Source organism: Physeter macrocephalus, chromosome 18 (genome assembly GCF_002837175.3).
Source record: "Physeter macrocephalus isolate SW-GA chromosome 18, ASM283717v5, whole genome shotgun sequence".
Lineage (NCBI taxonomy): Eukaryota > Metazoa > Chordata > Mammalia > Artiodactyla > Physeteridae > Physeter > Physeter macrocephalus.
This window is the reverse complement of record NC_041231.1, coordinates 11274570-11294062: the sequence shown is the minus strand read 5'-3', so window position 1 is coordinate 11294062 and position 19493 is coordinate 11274570. Positions and strand designations below refer to the sequence as shown.

The following is a 19493-nucleotide window of genomic DNA, read 5'->3' as shown; positions in this document are numbered from 1 at the left end:
CGTGAGCCATGGCCGCTGAGCCTGCGCGTCCGGAGCCTGTGCTCCGCAACGGGAGAGGCCACAGCAGTAAGAGGCCCGCGTACCGCAAAAAAAAAAAACAAAACAAAACGAGAACCTGAGAACCTGACACACATAAGATGTTCACCCAGTAGCACTCTCATCACAACTGTTTTTTATTTTTTATTTATTTATATATTTTTAAAAAGAATTTCTTAATACCAGGAGATATTTCTTTTAAAAAATTAATTAATTTATTTATTTATTTATTTTTGGCTGCATTGGGTCTTCGTTGCTGCGCGCAGGCTTTCTCTAGTTGTGGTGAGCAGGGGCTACTCGTCATTGCAATACGCGGGCTTCTCATTGCAGTGGCTTCTCTTGTTGCGGAGCACGGGCTGTAGTCGCACGGGCTCGGTAGTTGTGGCTCGCGGGCTCAGTAGTTGTGGCTCGCGGGCTCTAGAGCGCAGGCTCAGTAGCTGTGGCGCACGGGCTTAGTTGCTCCGCGGCACGTGGGGTCTTCCCGGACCAGGGCTTGAACCCATGTCCTCTGCATTGGCAGGTGGATTCTTAACCACTGTGCCACCAGGGAAGTGCACACAGCTATTTTTTAAATTATTAATAGAATGTACAATCATAGTAACCTCAGAGTGGAGAAGGAAGCAGCTGGCTTTGGGGCTAGAAGCAGGTTGCTGGCTGGACCCTGCCATTCCTCCTCTGTGGCTCACTCTGTGTCTGTCAAAGGTGGCCGACTGCATCTGCTTGATGGCCCTAGACAAGCCCCAGGCTGTGCCCGTGGACGTCCATGTGTGGCAGATCGCTCAATGTGACTACAGCTGGCACCCCACCACCGCCAAGGGTCCGAGCCCCCAGGCCAACAAGGAACTGGGTAAGGAGAGAGTGGGATGTCGGTGCTGGCAGTGGGCTGAGGTGGTGGAAACTTCCCACACCTCCCCCTAAACCCCACCCTTGTGGATAGGGAGCAGGAGGGGCCAATTAATGTCGCCTCACCACTTCTGGTTTAGGAAGCTTCTTCCGGAGCCTGTGGGGACCTTATGCTGGCTGGGCCCAAGCAGTGAGTGTACCTAGGCTTCCCATCCTCCTCCAGTCCAGACCCCATAGGACTTCACCCCAAGCCCTGACCCACTTTATTCTACCCCGCCACTGCCCCAGGTGACCCTAAAGGACTCTCCACCCACCCCAGCCCTGACTCCAGTGGACTCTCCTTGCCCCAGCCCTGCCCCCCATGAACCCTTCTGGCTCCCCACACTGCCCCCCCAGTCTTGACCCCAGTGTACCCTCTCTCCACTCAGACTCCTCCCCCCCGCCAGGTGCTGTTCAGTGCTGACCTGCGCCAACCCCACCGAGCTCAGGAGCCACCAGCAAAGCGCAGAAAGAGATGCCCAGGGCCGGAAGGCTAGGTGAGGGCACTGGACGAAGGGATTCCCCAAACACCCCTCCCCACCATTCCCCCTTCTCACCCCCATCCAGTCTCGTGTTGGAATGGGGGCTCCCTGCAGCTACCTCAGGGGCCAGGCACCCTCAAAGCAAGCAGTTTGCGAGACAGTGCGGGATGGGGGTTGTCTGGGGAGACAGAGCTACCTGTGGTTTTAACCTCTTCCCTTTATTATAAGAAGGAACAATAAAATAGAAACATTTGTATGGAAAATGCAGTGGAGGGGCTGTAGGGAAAGGGATGCGGAGCGGGTGGGGCAGGGTAACTCCCCAGTTCAGGTAGGGAGGGGGAGCAGGCTGCCCCCAACCCCTCCTACACAGGGGATCCAGGCCCCTAGAGCTGGGGGGCCAGCGTGGGAGACAGTTCCGGGCCCGGCTCCACGCAGCAGTCTCGACAGCAGCAGCTGGCCACCGGCCCTACACGGGGAGAGAGAGCAGAGTTGGCCACAGGAGGAGACCCTCTGCTCTAGCCTGGGTGCCTCTCTGTGGACCACCCTTGCCCTTCCACAGAGCCCAGAGCCTCACCCCCAGCTGCTGGTGCCAGCAGGTCCCCGTGGCTCGCCGTCTGTCCCTGCCCCTCCTGGCTGGTGCCCAGCTGTAGCTTCCTCATGTGCCGCACCACGGCCGTGGCATTGAAGGCTTGCTGTGGAGAGAGGCGGAAGAAGGGACTTTGGAGAGAGTGGGACATCACGGGGCAGGGTCTGGCGGTGGAATTCTTGCAGCAGTTCTGTTAGTTTTATTCAGGCGATATTGGTTGATCGCCTAAAACTCCCTGAAACGTCTACAAGGCTTTATTAAATTATATTCAGTCATATCATATAGTAATACACACATACACACACGTATAAAATGTATATATATATATATATATAGATATAGATAGACGTGCGTAACTTTTTATATATAATTAATTTATAGTCACATAATAGTCAACACTTAATATAGCATTATGTGTCAGGCACTGTTCTAAGCACTTTACATAGTAGTTCATTTAATCTTCACGAATATCTTTGAGGTGGGCACTATTACAGTCACCATTGTCAAAGGAGGAAACTGAGGCACAGAGAGGTTAACTAACTTGCCCAGGTGTGTGTGTATCATTCTCTATTCAACCTATCCACTGAGATGTCCCTCAAATTTACCATGTCCCAAACCAAAATCATCCCCTAAAACAAGTTTCTGCCCCTGGGATCTCCATCTTAGTGACGGTACCGCCATCCACCTCGTCCCCAACCAAAATCTTGGGCCAGCCCTGGACATCTCTTGTCTCCCCCAGTATCCATTCTACCATCACTTCTTGTCAGTTCTGCCTCCCAAGCGACTCCTGGACCAACCAGTGTTCTCTGTTCACATTGCCACTGCTCTGGTCCAAGCCCTCACCGTCTCCTGACTGTGTCTCTGCCACAGCCCCCTAAAGCATCTCCTAGCCTCCACTGTGCCTTTCTGCATCTTGAGAGCCCTTTCTAACAGGCAAGTTCCAGCTGAAAATCCTTCTGGGGCTCCTCAGCATCCTCAGGATCAAGTCATTGCTCCACTGTGGCACTCAAGCCCCCAGGCAGCCTGGCCCCTACCTGGGTCTGCAGCCTGGGCTCCTGCCCCACAGCTCCTCCAGTCCAGCCAGGCTTAGCGCTTGCACTGCCCTGAATGGCTGCACTGCACTCTCACGTCTCCTGGCCCTTTGCACCCTGGTTCCTTCTGCCTCAGACATTATTCGCTGTGCCCAGCTAATTCCTACTCGGCTATCACGTCTGACAGGTTTATGCCCCTTCCAGGACCTCGTAGCTTGGGTTCGATGTCTCCTTAAGAAGTATACACTGTTCTCCCTCTAGACTTGGCGGTCAGGGACCATCACTGGAGTAGAGTAGGTGTCACAGAGCATTGAATGAATGAATGAGGTTCTTCAGTAAGCACCCCTGAGCATTTACAGTGTGCCCCACGAGGTGCGAGCTGCTGTGTGAGCTGAGGGCTGGATGGGGGTAGGGAGGAGTCCTGGGGAGGCTGGGACCCAGGACTAAACGTGGGCTTACCTTCCACTTGCTCTTGGCAAAGTTCTTCTTGATCTGCTCGCTCACCGACTGGTGAATATTCTTATCTAGAGCCGTATCTCCTGCAATCCTAAAGCAGATGTGTATGGAGGGTTGTCAGTGAAGGTAGAGGCAGGCCTGGGGGGCCCCAGATCCCACCCCAGCCCGCAGCGTGTGGGAGCTCTCACCAGGGGTGCTGCAAGGCCTGTTCACAGGTGAACCTCTTCTCTGGATCCTTCTCCATCAAGTGCCGGATGAAGTCTTTGGCTGAATCCCCAAGACAAGAGCAAAGACAGCATGGTGGTGTCTGAGAACACCCCCAAGATAGAACCCACCCCTCAGGTCTGGCCGGCACCGAAGCCAGATCTGTCCATTCACTGCCCCACCCCACCTGCACCCTTTGCTCTAAGCCCCCAGACCCACCCCAACCCTCCAGCTTTCTCCTTTAAGAAGAACTTGTTCCTAGAGAAGATTGTGCTCAGTGTATTCACACTGATGTGTACATGATTGATAATGGCTTCGCAGCTTTGCCTCCTAATTGGAGGCACAGGAGGACAGATAAAAACATGAATGGTGGTGTCTTAGGCATTAGGAAGTCAGTGGGGGGAGGTATTTTCTAAAATACTATGTTTGAAGACCGAATGAGTTTCTCAGGCCAGGAGCCAGGCAAAGAGAAGCACCCAGGGTGGGTGTCTGGTCTCAAAGACAGCTCTTAGTCTGGGGCTGGGGAATCTGGTGGAAGGAAGGCAGTGAGGAGACCCCCAAAGCAGATGAGGAAGGCACCGGAGGTAGGACCCAGGGGAAGAAAGCAAAGCCCCAAATACCGGAGTCAGAGATGTCGTCCCAATAAGGAGAGTCAAACTCGTACTCGGCCTTCAAAATCTGTTCAAAGAGTTTGGCGTCATTCTCGTCATAGAAGGGGGGATAACCACAGAGCCTGGGCAAGGAGAAACTCATTCTCATTTCCATTTTCATTGTACCCACTGGCTCCGGGATGGAGCTTTGGAGCAGTCTCAGGGATCAGGCGGGACCCACCGGAAGGAGTTCCCCCTTTTACCAAGGGGGGAAATTTACCGCTGCCTTGCTCACTCCTGTCCAGCTACCCTGGCTTTCTGTTCCTTAACGTGCCGCCATCTGTCCTTCCTCAGGGCCTTTGCACTTGCTGCGCCCTCTGCCTAAACCATCCTCCCCCCACACCTCGAATGTCTGGCTCCCTCACTTCAGTCCGGATGCCACTCATGCCACCTCCTCAGAGAGGCTCCCTGACCTCCTATTTAAAATAGCATCCATCCCCATCTCGCCCCCCCCGCTTGATTTTTCTTCTTAATATTTCTTACAACCTGCCATTATTTTATAGATTTATTTACTTATTTACTTTCTGTCTCCCTTACTAGCATGTCTGCTCCCCGAGGGCAGGCACCTTGTCTGTCTTGTTCTCTGCTAAAGGCCCGGTGCTTGGCACAGTGCCAGAAACATAGTATCTGTTGAGTGAAGTAATATTGGTCATTAATTGCTAGATATAAATATGGACGGCAGGAAAGAAGAAATGGCAGAGAGGAGGAAGAGAGCAAAGTAGGGGAGAGGAGAACGCTGAAGCCACATCCCCAACGGCCAAGCCCCCACTCACAGGATATAGGCAATGACCCCAATGGACCAGCAATCCACTGCCTTGCTGTAGGGCTTCTGGGCCAGCACTTCAGGGGCTGTGGAGGGAAGGGGACATGGTGGGGACAAATCTGCCCGGCAGCTTTGGGTTCCTCCCCCGCCCACAGTCCCAGCCCACGGCCCTCCGCACCCACGTATCCTGGGGTCCCGCAGGCTGTGGAGAGCACGCTGCCAGGGTCTTCCATCTTGGAGAGGCCAAAGTCGGAGATCATGATCTTGGAGTCTTCATCCAGGCTGTAGTACAGCAGATTCTCTGGCTTGGAAGACAGGAGGGTGGGGAAGAGGAGTGGGAGATGGCCAGAGGCCAGCAGGACCTTCTGCCTCCCCAAGCACCCCAGTGAGCCCCCCAAAAGCTACTGTGGCGTCACAACTGCCATCTTGGTTGCAGGCACAAGAAACTCAATTAAGTTCAAAGTTCCAAAAGGACAAGGGCCTCGGGGATATGGAAGGGAATTTCCTATCAACCTCAGGTGTGTACTGTGACGCCCTAAAGAATTTTTGAGGAGCTCCCATGTACCAGATCCTGTGTTGTGCTTGATTTCAATTTATCCGTACCACATCCCTGCTAGCCCACTCTGAATAATCCCACTTTACAGGGGGGGAATCTGATGCCTTGAGAGGCAGTGACTTGCCTGAGAATCTACAGTTAGGGAGGGGAGTGGCAGGGACAGAATTCAGACCCAGTTCTGTTTCACCCCAGCGCTCTTCTCCTAGAGCAGAATGAGATGGACTACAAAACGTGAACCCCACCATTGTCTCTGAGGGGCAGGCTTTCGGGGGCTTCTGGCTTTCTTCTTTGTGTTTTGCTGCCCCATTCAAGTTTTCTACAAAGAGCAAGTGGGACTTTTATTATCAGAAAAAGACATAAGATGCGACTGGGATAAAATAACAGCACAGTTCACCTTTGTGTCCATTTGTGTGTCGGAAATGGCATGGGGAGGAAGCAGTTTAGGGCTTACAGGTCAATTCTGCAGATGGGAAGGCAAGGCTCGGCAAGGGGGTGAGAGGTACCCAAGGTCTCAGTGAGGCGTTTGCAGAGGCCCCACCCCTGGGTGCCCCAGCTCCCCACACACCCTCACACCCACCTTGAGGTCTCGGTGTACGATGCTGAGGTCGTGCAGGTACTTGACGGCATCCAGCACCTGGAAGATGAGACGGCTGGCGTCCCGCTCTGTGTAGAAGCCTTTTTCCACAATTCGGTCAAACAGCTCCCCACCTGACACCCTGTAGCCAGGGACAGGGCAGTCTGGACAAGAGAACGGGAGGCAGAGAGGCCAGGGAGGGGGCAGCAGGGAGAGCTGTGAGGAAGGGGCAGAGGCAGGGCCACTCACAGCTGCATGATGAGATAGAGGTGTCCCCCACTTTCATAGATGTCATCCAGGGCTACAATGTTGGGGTGCTTGATCCTGAAAGGAGAAATGAGGTGGTTCAGAGCTGAGGACAGTTCAGCCACGTCGCCACCCTCGTCGTGAAGAACCACCGCCTGCAAACCTGGGCAGGACGAGCCAAAGATCTGGGTCTCAAAGGGAAAAGCTGATTTACCACGATGTATCACAGTGTCATGGAAGGCAGGAGAGCCACAGGGGTGAACACTGGGCTCCGGCGTCAGACAGACCTGGGTCCTCATCCGCCTCTGCCACGTGCTGTTCGGGGGCAAGTCTTCTCACCTCACAGTGCTGATCAGTATATGATTTTAACACTTGTCTGGGTTTATAAAGTTGTCAGCCTCCCCCACCAGAACGTCATCTCCACGAGACCAGCAGCTTTATCTTGCTCACCACTGTTGCGCCACACCTGGTGCAGAGTGGGTGCTCACTCATATTCACTGAATTGAGGGTAACCTCTCCGGGCCTCAGTTTCTTCATCTATGATATGAAGCCAGTGATAGTACTTCCCTCCAAGTATTGGAGCGAGGATCATGTGAGGAAATGCAGGGAAGAATCGGCACGCTGCCTGGCACACAGTAAGCGCTCCAGAAATGAACCGATGATGGTAACTGAGCTTGATGGAAGATCTGGCTCTGCCACAGACTTGCTGTGCGACCTTGGGCAAGTCCTTTGTCCTCTCCGGGCCTCAGTCTTCCTGACCCAATAGTGGAAATGATTATTTCGTCCCTGCCCATGGTGGTTGGAAAGCTCGGGGGAGGCTGCAAGTGAAGATTCTATATGAGCTTTCCAGTGAGAACAGCAGGTTTCCCATCAGCATGAGCAGTTCAGAGACCATTTGGTTGTTGAGTCAGGGCATCCGCAGATGGGCATTTTTCAACTTGCTGGGTGGTTTAATATGTGGCAGGAACTTGCGGTAGGTCTAGATATAACGTCAGTTGAGATACATGGGTTCAAGACATGTTCAAGGATTGACCTTTAGATCTGATTGGACATTAAACCACTGTAAAGAAGCAGTGGCATCTCGGTCACATCTGTCATGTTAGCTGTTGTGCCAGGCACTTGAAATAAAGGACCTCTAATGCTCCCCAAATCCCTACCAAGTGGAGATTATTACCCCGTGTTACAAATGAGCAATTTGAGGCTCAGAGAGGTTAGATGATTTGCCCAAAGCAGAGACAGGAAGCGAATGGGAGCGGTCAAGGCAGGGTCAACCCAGGGCAGGGACAGGATGTGGCTCACGTACTTGTGCAGGACAGCAATCTCATTCTGCATGCTGCCCTCCTTGCCCTCCAGAGCCTTCTTGGCGATACATTTGATGGCCACCAGCTTCTGAGTCCTCTTATCTTCTGCCAGGATTACCTCCGAGAAGGCCCCTCTGCAGAGAGAGGGGATTCACCGAGGTGGGAACTCAGCTTCCCTCCAGCCTCTCCTCCATCCCCCTATGGGTTACGTGACCATCCCCAGACCAAGGAGATGGGATGGGCCTCCCTCCATCACTCATTGACCTCCCTGGTGCCAGAGGTGACCCAGCCTGGCCAATCAGAGTAGTCTATCCCCTGGCCACAGTAATTGGGTCCTGTGATATAAGCCAGGTTACTGGCACTTTGAGAATGAGGTGCTCTTTCCTGCTAAGCTGGTAAGATGTAAGCTTGGAGCTAATGGTGGTCATCTTTGCCACCACCTGGGGAGAGCCTGCTTGAGAATGAAGCCAACACAAAGGAAATCAGAGCTGAGAAACCGTCAAAGACAATTTCCTGATAACATCATGTGAGCCCCTGCATCCCATGCCTGAAGTTTACTCCCTAGGCTTTTTTATTATGTGCATGACTGATTCACTCCTTTTTCTGCAAAAGCCAATTTGAGTCATGGCTTATTTAACACCCTTTAGAACCATGAAGAACCATCAGCATCACCTGGGAACTTTTCAGAAGTGTGGAATCTCAGGCCCCACCCTAGACCTACTAAATCAGAATCTGCATTTTTAATTTTTATTTATTATTTAATTTTTGGTTGTGTTGGATCTTTGTTGCTGTGTGCGGGCTTTCTCTAGTTGCGGCGAGCGGGGGCTACTCTTTGTTGCGGTGCGCGGGCTTCTCATTGCGGTGGCTTCTCTTGTTGAGCACAGGCTCTAGGCACGCGGGCTTCAGTAGCTGTGGCTCATGGGCTCTAGAGTGTAGGCTCAGTAGTTGTGTTGCACAGGCTTAGTTGCTCCGCAGCATGTGGGATCTTCCTGGACCAGGGCTCGAACCTGTGTCCCCTGCACTGGCAGGCGGATTCTTAACTAATGCGCCACCAGGGAAGCCCTAGAATCTGCATTTTAACAAGACTGTCAGGTGATGTGTATGCTCACTGAAGTTTGAGAAGCGGTGCTTTCTAACAGGCTCTTAGAAAGGAACACATTCATTTTCACTAAAGTTCACTGATTAAGGAGGGTTTACTAGAGTGTTCTTTCTAGGACGGTTTGCTTTCCCTGGGATAATAAGAAGTCATAAAGAAAAGCATCTCTCGTGAAAGCTCAATCATCAGAATAACTAGTGACTATGATAGCCTCATTGCTGGTTTCCAGTCTTGTCCCTCTCCAGTTTACCTTCTGTGCTGTGGCCAGAGTGACCATCCCGAATTGCAAATCTGCCACAAAGTCTTAAATGTCTTCCTATGGTTCATGGGATCAAGTCCAGCCTCCATAGCTTGGCTTTCAGGCCTTACATGACCTGTTCCTCTAGCTCTTCTCAGCCTCTTCTTCCACTCTTCCCCCAGCCTCTGATTAGAAGCTCCATTGGACTCTCTCTCCTTCCACACATACCTCTGAACTTTTGCTGATGCTATTCCTTCTGCCTGGAATGCCTTCTCCCTCTCTGACAAGTACACTCCTACCCATCCTTTAGTCCCCAGCTCTAATACTCCCTTCTCCAGAAAGTTCTTCTCCACACAGAAGCTACTGCTCTCTCTGGGCTCAACAAAGTGCTCATTCCCGAATTTAGCTAGAGCACAGCACACACCCTGTTGTCATTTTCCGTAGGTCTGTCTCCCTCACATGTTTGGGATCGACTTGGGAGATCAGGTTTGAGTTATTTCTGGATTCCCACCACTGAGAACAGAGCCACGCCCAGCTTCAGTTCCAAAACCTAGGCCAGAACCCCCAGTTCTTGGCAGCAAGTTTGAAAAACTGGCTCCTTCATTCCTCCTACTTTCTTCTTGTCACAGGAACCCAGAGCTGTGGCAAGAGCAACCTCTGTTCCACCCACTGTCAGCCAGAGTGAGAAGCCCAGGCCAGTCGGGCCATACAAGGCCACCATGGGGCCTGGGCAGTAGGAAACAGGAAGCAGTGATCAACTGGCTAGAGGAAGCCCCACCCTGGGCTCAGCCTCCCCAGCCAGTCAGGCCCAGGAGTGAGGACCTTCCCAACCCCACCCCCCAGCTCAGGGACAGCTCCCCCTTCTCTCCTGCCCTGAGACTCACGTTCCCAGAACATCACGGAAGTTGTAAATGTCCCCAATGTCCTCCACCTGCTTCCAGCTGGGGCCTTCCACTGCCCCCGGCATGGCCCACTGCCCCCTGGCCACAGCCAGGGCTCCTGGGAAAGGGAATGGAAGGAAAAGACTCAGCAGGGCCCAGCCTTCTTCATGGGAACTTACTGGGGGCCCCATTCAGCCTGCGTTTATTCATTCCTTGATTCATTCATTTGACAAAATCATTCAACTTTCACTCACTCACAGGTCATTTGTTCATTCAGCAACATCCATGCATCATATCCTTATGCCTAGAGGAAAGTCCTTCAAGGTGGCAGCAAAATTCTTTATTCAACAAAGTCACTCATTCATTCGTTTATTCAGCTCACCTCCCAGTTTCTCCCTCTCTAAATGCAAACACTCAGGGGCACACTGACCTCTGGGAGGACAGCAGAGAAGACCCCAGAGCAGCTTGTAGAAATGCACAGCCCCGGAGGATCCCCCATCCCCAGAACCAGCGATGTCCCAGCCCCACCCTGGGAATTGCTGGGGTGTCTCTTCTCCCTCCTCCTTCTCCCTGCCAGGCCTCTCGGAAATCAGGTTTCCGGCAGCCTGGGCTTCCAGCAATATCTCAGCCATGTTTTTAAATAGCTCCTTCTGCACTGTTACCACAGCAACAGCAGCCACAGCTGGAGCTCCCCGGACCTCCTGTTACCCGCCTCTCACTCCTGACTCCCCATCTGGGTCCCAGCAGCTTGAGAAATGGTCCCACCCAACCTGTCCCTTCCCGGCTTGATCTCACCCTGATCCAGCCTGTACTTTTCTCTGTTGAGACCTCTGTCTCAACCAGCAGTAGAGGGTGAGCATTCTCTCTCCATTTATCATATGGAGAATGGGGAGACTGGGGTTGGCGATGGATAGGGTCTGGACCCAGAGTTGCCCAATGACCCTAGCTGGGGCCCCAGCTAAGCTTGCTGAAGGTAAAGGCCTTGGAGGGGGCTGCAGCCAGACTAGGACCCATCCAGGGAACACAGCCTCTCAATCCCATCCCAGGCCCACAGAAAGTGAGGCCAAAAGAGAGCCCAGGGTACTGTGTGACCTCAGGGAGAGCACTTTTGTTCTCTGTTTCTTCTGTGGGAAAATGAGGGGAAGGTGCCCTGACCTGGTGTGTGATCCCACTCTTTGGATGGGACTTTGTTCCCGGGGGGGTCTGGCCACCTATCCCAGGGGCAGAAACTTCTAGGAAAGGAGACTTGATGGGAAGCTCTAGAGGCAGAATTTTAAAACCCACCTGGAGGCCTGGCAAATATAAACCTCACAGTTCCACACATATCCCTACACCCAGATACACCACACCAAGACCCACCCACACCCCTGAACCCAAACACCTGCCCCCACATCCAGCACACTCCATCTCCAGATGATACTCTGACATCTCATCATACATGTACACCCAGACATCACCACCCATGTCCAAACACACACTTCCTCAGACATCCTCACACCCAGATATCCCTCCCACAGATCCCTCTCACAGCCCAAAGCACACATCCACATACACCTGGACGAGATGACATGCAGACAGGACAGACACACACACACCCCTCACCTGTATACCAGACATCCCAGATTCATTCACACCCTTCACCCTCCAGCTCCTATACACCCTAGAAGCTCTTAAACTCCAAATCCTCATACATCTTAACTCCAAACATCCTCAGTACACAACTGTATACCCCCCAACTCTGACTTACTACCCTTTGAGCCAGATTCCAGCACACACAACACCTAGATACACAATGTGCAGCCCAAACACTGATTCCCATACATCCCCACCCATACTGTTACCCTTACACACCAACGTGCTGCAACTTCATATCACATCCACTTGCCTGTGCTATGACATTCGCATACCCCAACACGGCCCCCGCACGTCTTTACCTCTTAATGCCCAGTCCTTCCACATTCAGGCCCAGATGAAGGCACACACACAACACACAGACACACACACCACACCACACCACACACACACACACACACACACCCCTCTCCTCCTTCCTCTTTTACCCACTCAGTTTCCCACCGGCCGCCTGGCACCTGCTGGTCCTGGGGCATAGGTGGGGGAGAAAGGCCCAGCCCTGCCCCTGTAGAGTCCAGCACGCCCAGGCACCCCCTCCCATCTTTCGGGGATGGTATCCAGCGGCTGAAGGGTCCCGCCGCCCGCCAGCGCCCAGGGTCGCGGGCGGGGCGGTTCCCGGGCTGTACCTGCGGCTGCCCAGCCGCGGGGCTGGCTGGGAGGCCCGAGTTGGCAGCTGCCGGGCTCCGTCCGCCGTCCGCCGCCGCTGCGCGCTTGGCCCGCCCGCCCGCTCTCGCGCTGGGGCTCTGTTCGGACTCAGCTGGCTCCCTCCGCCCGCCCGCGGCTCTGATGTCAGAGGAGGAGGAGCCTGCGGCGGAGGGACTGGGGACTGGGAGGTGAGGATCCGCTGCCGGGCTAGGGAAGGGGCGCCGGGGGCGGGGGAACCCCTTAGTTCAGGTTGGAGCCTCCCCTGGAGTCTTTCCATCCTTCGTCTCCCGGCAGGGTCCCCGTTTCACAGAAGGAACAACTGAGGCACAGAGAGATGAAGGGTTCAGAATCAGCAATTGGTCAGAAGCAGAGTCGAATTCGAACCCAAGTCTGTCTGATGCCGGAAGCTGGCCATTTTCACCCTGTCTCTTGGAGTTTCTTTCAGACCAATTCCGTGAGCTCCCTTAAGGTTGGACTCTGTCCCTCCTCCCCTCCCCCTCCCCCCACCTCCGTCCCGGGGAATTAGGCCCTGGGAAGGGCTTAGGAGACTGATGGGGGTGGAGGGGTGAGGCCGTAGGGAAAGGACAAAGCAAGAGTAGGAGGCAGTGAAGAGAACTGAGGCAACCGTAGGGTGGGGGCCGCATTTGACAGGCGGGAAAACTAAAGCCCGAGGTCCCGCTCTGAGGCAGAGCTGATGCTCTACTTCCCTACACCTGCCGGGCAGAACTGGTGTGGTGCCCAGAGAGCCTGGGGCGGGGAGGGACGGGGGAGGAGAGAGAGTTAAATCAGGATCCTGGAGGAAGTCGGCCAAAGAGGACCTCGTGACTGGGCAGGCGCCAGTGGCCGATGGCTCGGGGCCAGGTTGGGGAGGGAAAGCCCGAAAGTGCTCCGGGGAGGTAGGCAGGGGGCCAAGGGACCTGTCTGACGTCCTCTTGCGCAAGGCCTTCTTTGGGAAAGTGGCCCGGGTTGGGGGGCGGGGCAGCAACTCCCAGGAAGTAGGGGTGGGCTGGATGGACTGAAGCCAGACAGAGGAGGCTCGTTGCCGAGGACCCCAACTCCACCTCCATCATCACCCAGTACTAGCCCCAACTCTTGAATTCCTGCATTTTCCAGGAAGATGGGGAAGGGACAATGCTTACCCCCAACTCAACTTCAACTGGCTTTTCCCTCTCTTATCCTCAGGACTGTGTCTGAGGGTGGTCAGTTATTTTGCCCATTTTACAGTGAAAAAGGAAGATGGCTGACGTTCCTAGAAAGGATTTTTTAAAAAATAAATTTATTTTATTTATTTATTTTTGGCTGCGTTGGGTCTTCGTTGCTGCGCGCAGGCTTTCTATAGTTACAGCGAGAGTAGGCACGTGGGCTTCAGTAGTTGTGGCACGTGGCCTTCAGCAGCTGTGGTTCGAGGGCTTCAGCAGTTGTGGTTCGTGGGCTCCAGAGCGCAAGCTCAAGCTCAGTAGTTGTGGTGCACGGGCTTAGTTGCTCCGAGGCATGTGGGATCTTCCCGGCCCAGGGCTCAAACCCATGTTCCCTGCATTGGCAGGCGGATTCTTAACCACTGCACCACCAGGGAAGTCCCCCTAGAAAGGCTTTTGAGACTAACTTATCTGAGTCACACTCTGCCTTTCTGAGTCTCAGTTTCTTCATTGGGAATATGGGAATATCGATGACTGACTCAGAATTCTCCTGAGAATTCTATGAGACTGATGTATGTGAAATGCCTTGAATACCATTGGAATTAAAAATTTGACAGCTAAAATGTACTTTTAGTGTAAACTGAGGCTCAGAGAAGGGACCTGGTTTGCCTGGGGATAGGGGGCTAAGGGGCAATTTCCCTCCCCTAAATCTCCTTGCCATTGGTTAGATTCTTTCACTTGTCAAGTAATAGAATCCCAATCTAAGCCAGCTTCACCAAAGAGGAACCTGTGGCTCACAATAGCTGAGGCAAGATTGAAAGAGGAACACCATGGATCAGGGTGGAGACTGGAACTGGAGACACAGTACTTGGAGGATTTGCTTTCTCTCATCTCTCCTTGTCTCGATTTTTCTTTACACTTCGGCTTCCTTTCCTCTGCAGAGTGATCTCTTCTACCTGGCAGGAAGCATGGTGTGAGGCAGCCCCAACTTTCCAACTGAACCCAGCAAAAGAGGAGCTACACCCAGTTTCATGTATCAGTCTCAGGGAAGGACTCCGATGGGCTCTGCTGGAGTGACATGCCTATGCCTTTACCCCCAGAACTGTTGCCAGAGGAATAAGTACTATACAGGGTAAGTGTACTGTCATGGGCAGCCACACCAAAGTCACAGGGAATGAAGATGGCTATCTTGCCCAAAGGAAATAGCACTGCTGGGCAGGCACAACTAACAAATCCATCCCAGCCCTGCTCCCATCAGTCAGAAAAAAAACAGCGTTAATATGTTTTGGTACATATTCTTCCAGATTTTTTTGGATGTGTATACATATACACACTTCCTCCTACAGCCCCCACTTCCAGTGAGCATATTTCAAAGTACTGAAACAAAAAGTCAAGGAAAGTCAAATATGTGAAAAAAAAAAGTAAAGGAAATAATCCTTTTCTCTCTTTTGTTATTAAAAAATGACAAAACAACTCAGACATCTCCATCAATTCTTTTATTATTTATTTATTTATTTATTTATTTATTTGGCTGCACCAGGTCTTAGTTGAGGCATGTGGGATCTTTAGTTGCAGCATGCAGGATCTTTAGTTGCGGCATGCAAACTCTTAGTTACAGCATGTGGGATTTAGTTCCCTGACCAGGGATCAAACCTGGGCCCCCTGCATTGGGAGCTGGGAGTCTTAGCCACTGGACCACCAGGGAAGTCCCTCCATCAGTTCTTGAAAATTAGATGAGTGAACGCTCAGCGGCCATGGGTTACGAACCTAGCCGCTCCGCGGCATGTGGGATCTTCCTGGACCAAGGCACAAACCTGCGTCCCCTGAATCGGCAGGCAGACTCTCAACCACTGCGCCACCAGGGAAGCCCAAATGATCTTTTAAGATTAGAGAAAAATGGAAGCAATCACAAGGAAAAGATGGACAGGTTTCTTTACAAACATAAAAACATTCTTTTTTTTAAATTGAAGTATAGTTGATTTACAATGTTGTGTTAATTTCGGCTGTACAGCAAAGTGATTCGCCTATACATATATATATGTATATATACACATTCTTTTTTTATATTCTTTTCCATTAAGGTTTATCATAGGATACTAAATATAATTCTCTGTGCTATACAGTAGGACCTTGAGTTTATCCATTCCATATATAATAGCTTACATCTGCTAACCCCAGCCTCCACCCATCCTTCCCCCAACCCCTCCCTGTTGGCAACCACAAATCTGTCCTCTATGTCTGTGAGTCTGTTTCTGCTTCGTAGATAGGTTCATTTCGTGCTATATTTTATCTTATTTGTTTATTTATTTTTTGGCCATGCTGCACGGCTTGTGGGATCTTAGTTCCCTGACCAGGGATCGAACCTGAGCTACGGCAGTGAAAGTGCCAAGTCCTAACCACTGGACCACCAGGGAGTTCCTTGTGTCATATTTTAGATTCTACACGTAAGTGATACCATATGGTTATTTGTGTTTCTCTGTCTGACTTGTTCACTTAGTATGATTATCTCTAGTTGTACCCATGTTGCTGCAAATGGCATTATTTCATTCTTTTTTATGGCTGAGTAGTATTCCATTGTATATAGGTATCACATTTTCTTTATCCAGTCATCTGTAGAAGGACATTTAGGTTGTTTCCATGGCTTGGCTATTGTGACTAGTGCTGCAGTGAACATAGGGGTGCCTGTATCTTTTTGGATTAGAGTTTTGTCTGGATATATGCTCAGGAGTGGGATTGCTGGATTATATGGTAGCTCTATTTTTAGTTTTCTGAGGAACCTCCATTCTGTTCTCCATAGTGGTTGCACCGACTTACATTCCCACCAACAGTGTAGGAGGGTTCCCTTTCCTCCACACCCTCTCCAGAATTTATTTGTAGCGTTTTAATGGTGGCCATTCTGACCAGTGCGAGGTGGTGTCTCATTGTAGTTTTGATTTGTATTTCTCTAATAATGATGTTGAGCATCTTTTCATGTGCCTATTGGCCATTTGTATTTCTTCTTTGGAGAAATGTCTATTTAGGTCTTCTGCTCATTTTTCGATTGGGTTGTTTGTTTTTTTGTTTTTGAGTTGTATGAGCTGTTCGTATATTTTGGAAATTAAGCCCTTGTCTGTTGCATCACAAACATGAAAACATTTTTAACTTCTGTTTTTGGAAACAAACCCCCCCCAAAAAAGAAAAAACCCTACCTTATTCCAAAATCACAACTAACAGTAAAAGGCGAACTTCAGACTGGGGAAATGTTTTACAGACAATGGGTTAATATTTCCATTATGTAAAGAACATAAGATTGATAACAGACTAAGAACCCAATAAATGGTCAAAGGAGACAAATGAAACACAATGAACATGGAACATTCTCTACCTCACAAGTAGTTAAGGAAGTACAAACTAAAAGAAGCCATTTATACCCTCTCAAATATAAAGTTTAAAAAAACTGGTAACCCCAAAAGCTGGTGTTAGTGTGAGCAATGGATACTTCTACATTTCTGGTGGGAAAATGACTTGCTAAAAATCTTTGGAAAGCAATTTGGCAGTATGTATCAAAGGCTTAAATAATGTCCAGGCCTGGGACTTCCCTGGTGGCACAGTGGTTAAGAATCCGCCTGCCAGTGTAGGGGACACGGGTTTGAGCCCTTGTCCAGGAAGATCCCACATGCTGCAGAGCAACTAAGCCCATGTACCACAGCTACTGAGCCTGTGCTCTAGAGACCGCGAGCCACAACTGCTGAGCCTGCACGCCACAACTACTGAAGCCTGCACACCTAGAGCCCGTGCTCCACAACAAGAGAAGCCACCACAATGAGAAGCCCGCGCGCTGCAACAAAGAGTAACCCCCATTCGCCGCAACTAGAGAAAGTCTGCCCGCAGCAATGAAGACCCAACGCAGCCAAAAATAAATAAATAAATAAATTTATTTTAAAAAGGAATAATGTCCAGGCCTTTTGACCCAGGAATTTCTCTTCTGGGAATCAAGTTCAGGGAAATAATCCTAAATTAAGACAAAGATATACGCGCCAAGATGTTTGAAGAAATATTTTTATAACAGGAAAATTTACAAGAAATCACCAAGAAGGGAATGATTAAAAAACATAAAGTATATCTACCAGATATAAATTTCACAGCTCGTAAATTGATGGTAATGCAACCTACTTAAAAACAGGGAAAAAATGCTTATAATGTTAAGCAGGTAGGCAGTTTGATAACTTCAAGGTAAAATGCAAACTACAAATTATTCATAGCAGAGTGGAGAGAAACACCACAAATGTTAATGGTTAAAGAATTAACTGATTCGTTTTTTTTTTGTTTTTTTTTAAATTATTTATTTATTTTTGGCTGCGTTGGGTCTTCGTTGAAAAAGTGGGCTTTTTCTAGTTGCCTAGTTTCGGCGAGCAGGGGCTACTCTTTCTTGTGGTGCGCAGGCTTCTCATTGCGGTGGCTTCTCTTGTTGCAGAGCACGGGCTCTAGGCGCGCGGGCTTCAATAGTAGTGGCTCACGGGTTCTAGAGCGCAGGCTCAATAGTTGTGGCTCATGGACTTAGTTGCTCCGCAGCATGTGGGATCTTTCCGGACCAGGGCTTGAACCCGTGTCCCCTGTATTGGCAGGCGGATTCTTAACCACTGTGCAACCAGGGAAGTCCCTCTGATTCAGTTTTGTTTCTTTCACTTCTCTCTACATGTCTGTAGTCTCCAAACATTTTTTTTGTTGAGTAATATTAACTTTACAATCAAAAAGTCACTTAAAAAAAAATTATGCCAAAAGATGGTGGGTGTGTACCAATTTGGTGTTCAGTTATTTAAATTGTATTTTAACAACAATAACAACAAAGAAACAGAATGGATTTAAATGTCGAATTCATCACACCTTTTCTCTGCCTGCTAATGAAACAGTGATAGCGTATTGAAAGATGTGGAGTCAGACAGATCTGGGTTCAAACTTCACCCCCACCCCTTACCAGCTGTGGAAACTTGGGCAAATCATTTAACAGCTCTGAGCCTCAGCTTCCTCATCTAGAGCATGACATAATCATCCCAATAATCATACCTTCTTTGTAGAGTTATTTTGAGAATGAGACAACTTAGAAAATGCCTTTCACCCAGTAGGCTAGTTCCCTTGTTGTCACTTGAGTTCCTAGCACATACTTGGTACTTATTGAGTGGGTGCTCCGTAAGAAGTGAGACACAGAAGAGTTTTTTTCTCCTTTTCTAGACTTTAGCTGCCCTAGGACAGCACTTTCAATATTTTTTCTCCTTCCATTCTTGAAGCTCCACAAGTTCTAGTCAAGCTTGAAATCAAGCTCAAAATTTGGGGTTTCTCCTCTGCTTCCATGGTACCTACCCCTACTTCCTCACCCTATCAGCGGCAGCCTATCTTAAGAGGCTCAGAGGTCCCTCTCATATTTACCAGATCTCACTAATTTCTCTTGGTTAACACAGGCATATTCTGGGGCAATGATTCTTTTTTTTTGGAATTTTTGTATTTAATTTAATTTATTTTTTTAAACAGCAGGTTCTTATTAGTCATCCATTTTATACATATTAGTGTATACACGTCAATCCCTATCTCCCAGTTCATCCCACCACCACCACCACCCCCCGCCACCGCTTCCCCGCCTTGGTGTCCATACGTTTGTTCTCTACATCTCCGTCTCAATTTCTGCCCTGCAAACCAGTTCATCTGTACCATTTTTCTAGGTTCCACCTACATGCGTTAATATACGATATTTGTTTTCTCTTTCTGACTTACTTCACTCTGTATGACAGTCTCTAGATGCATCCACGTCTCTACAAATGACCAATTTCGTTCCTTTTAATGGCTGAGTAATATTCCATTGTATATATGTACCACATCTTCTTTATCCGTTTGTCTGTCGATGGGCATTTAGGTTGCTTCCATGACCTGCCTTTGTCAATAGTGCTGCAATGAGCATTGGGGTGCATGTGTCTTTTTGAATTATGGTTTTCTCTAGGTATATGCCCAGTAGTGGGATTGCTGGGTCATATGGTAATTCTATTTTTAGTTTTTTAAGCAACCTCCATACTGTTCTCCATAGTGGCTGTATCAATTTACATTCCCACCAGCAGTGCAAGAGGGTTCCC

At 50.1% G+C, this 19493-nt stretch overlaps 2 protein-coding genes across 26 annotated transcripts in view; one reads left to right on the top strand and one right to left on the bottom strand.

Moving 5' to 3' along the window:
* OGG1 (8-oxoguanine DNA glycosylase) overlaps positions 1 to 19493 on the top strand; it is a 43910-nt gene that overhangs the window by 7039 nt on the left and 17378 nt on the right. For 3 of the 23 annotated variants that reach the window (XM_055079635.1, XM_028479577.2, XM_028479575.2), the window contains 5 exons: positions 770 to 883; positions 1020 to 1069; positions 1308 to 1415; positions 12554 to 12728; positions 14337 to 14460. In XM_055079635.1, coding sequence (XP_054935610.1) covers positions 770 to 883; positions 1020 to 1069; positions 1308 to 1415; positions 12554 to 12728; positions 14337 to 14372 — 483 coding nt within the window. In that variant the 3' untranslated portion in view covers positions 14373 to 14460. Of the gene's footprint in view, positions 1 to 738; positions 884 to 1019; positions 1070 to 1307; positions 1496 to 9730; positions 9746 to 12553; positions 12729 to 14336; positions 15137 to 15737; positions 15840 to 19493 lie in introns of those variants that run through there. The other 20 variants (XR_003676989.2, XR_003676990.1, XR_008615697.1 and 17 more) reach the window with 17 other exon arrangements.
* Positions 1600 to 12352, bottom strand: CAMK1 (calcium/calmodulin dependent protein kinase I). Of its 3 annotated transcripts, none has more exons than XM_007121809.4 (12): positions 12241 to 12352; positions 9986 to 10100; positions 7770 to 7901; positions 6470 to 6544; positions 6224 to 6362; positions 5269 to 5395; positions 5101 to 5176; positions 4298 to 4410; positions 3662 to 3740; positions 3477 to 3564; positions 1975 to 2092; positions 1600 to 1866 (listed from the first exon to the last, which is right to left on the bottom strand). In XM_007121809.4, the coding sequence occupies exons 2-12, from the start codon at positions 10066 to 10068 to the stop codon at positions 1784 to 1786; spliced, it is 1113 nt and encodes a 370-aa protein (XP_007121871.1). In that variant the 5' UTR covers positions 10069 to 10100; positions 12241 to 12352; the 3' UTR covers positions 1600 to 1783. The 3 variants fall into 3 exon arrangements, with proteins under 3 accessions (XP_007121871.1, XP_028335374.1, XP_028335375.1); XM_028479573.1 differs by lacking the exon at positions 12241 to 12352 and adding an exon at positions 12047 to 12152; XM_028479574.2 differs by lacking the exon at positions 12241 to 12352 and adding an exon at positions 12073 to 12143.

Bases quoted from the DNA above. Each gene is read 5' to 3' on its own strand.
- CAMK1 (XM_007121809.4), bottom strand. From the start codon at position 10,068: ATGCCGGGGGCAGTGGAAGGCCCCAGCTGGAAGCAGGTGGAGGACATT. The intron at 6,363-6,469 runs GTGAGTGGCCCT...CCCTGGCTACAG, and splicing joins CTCTATCTCATCATGCAGCT to GGTGTCAGGTGGGGAGCTGT. The intron at 2,093-3,476 runs GTAAGCCCACGT...CTCTCTCCACAG, and splicing joins TTGCCAAGAGCAAGTGGAAG to CAAGCCTTCAATGCCACGGC.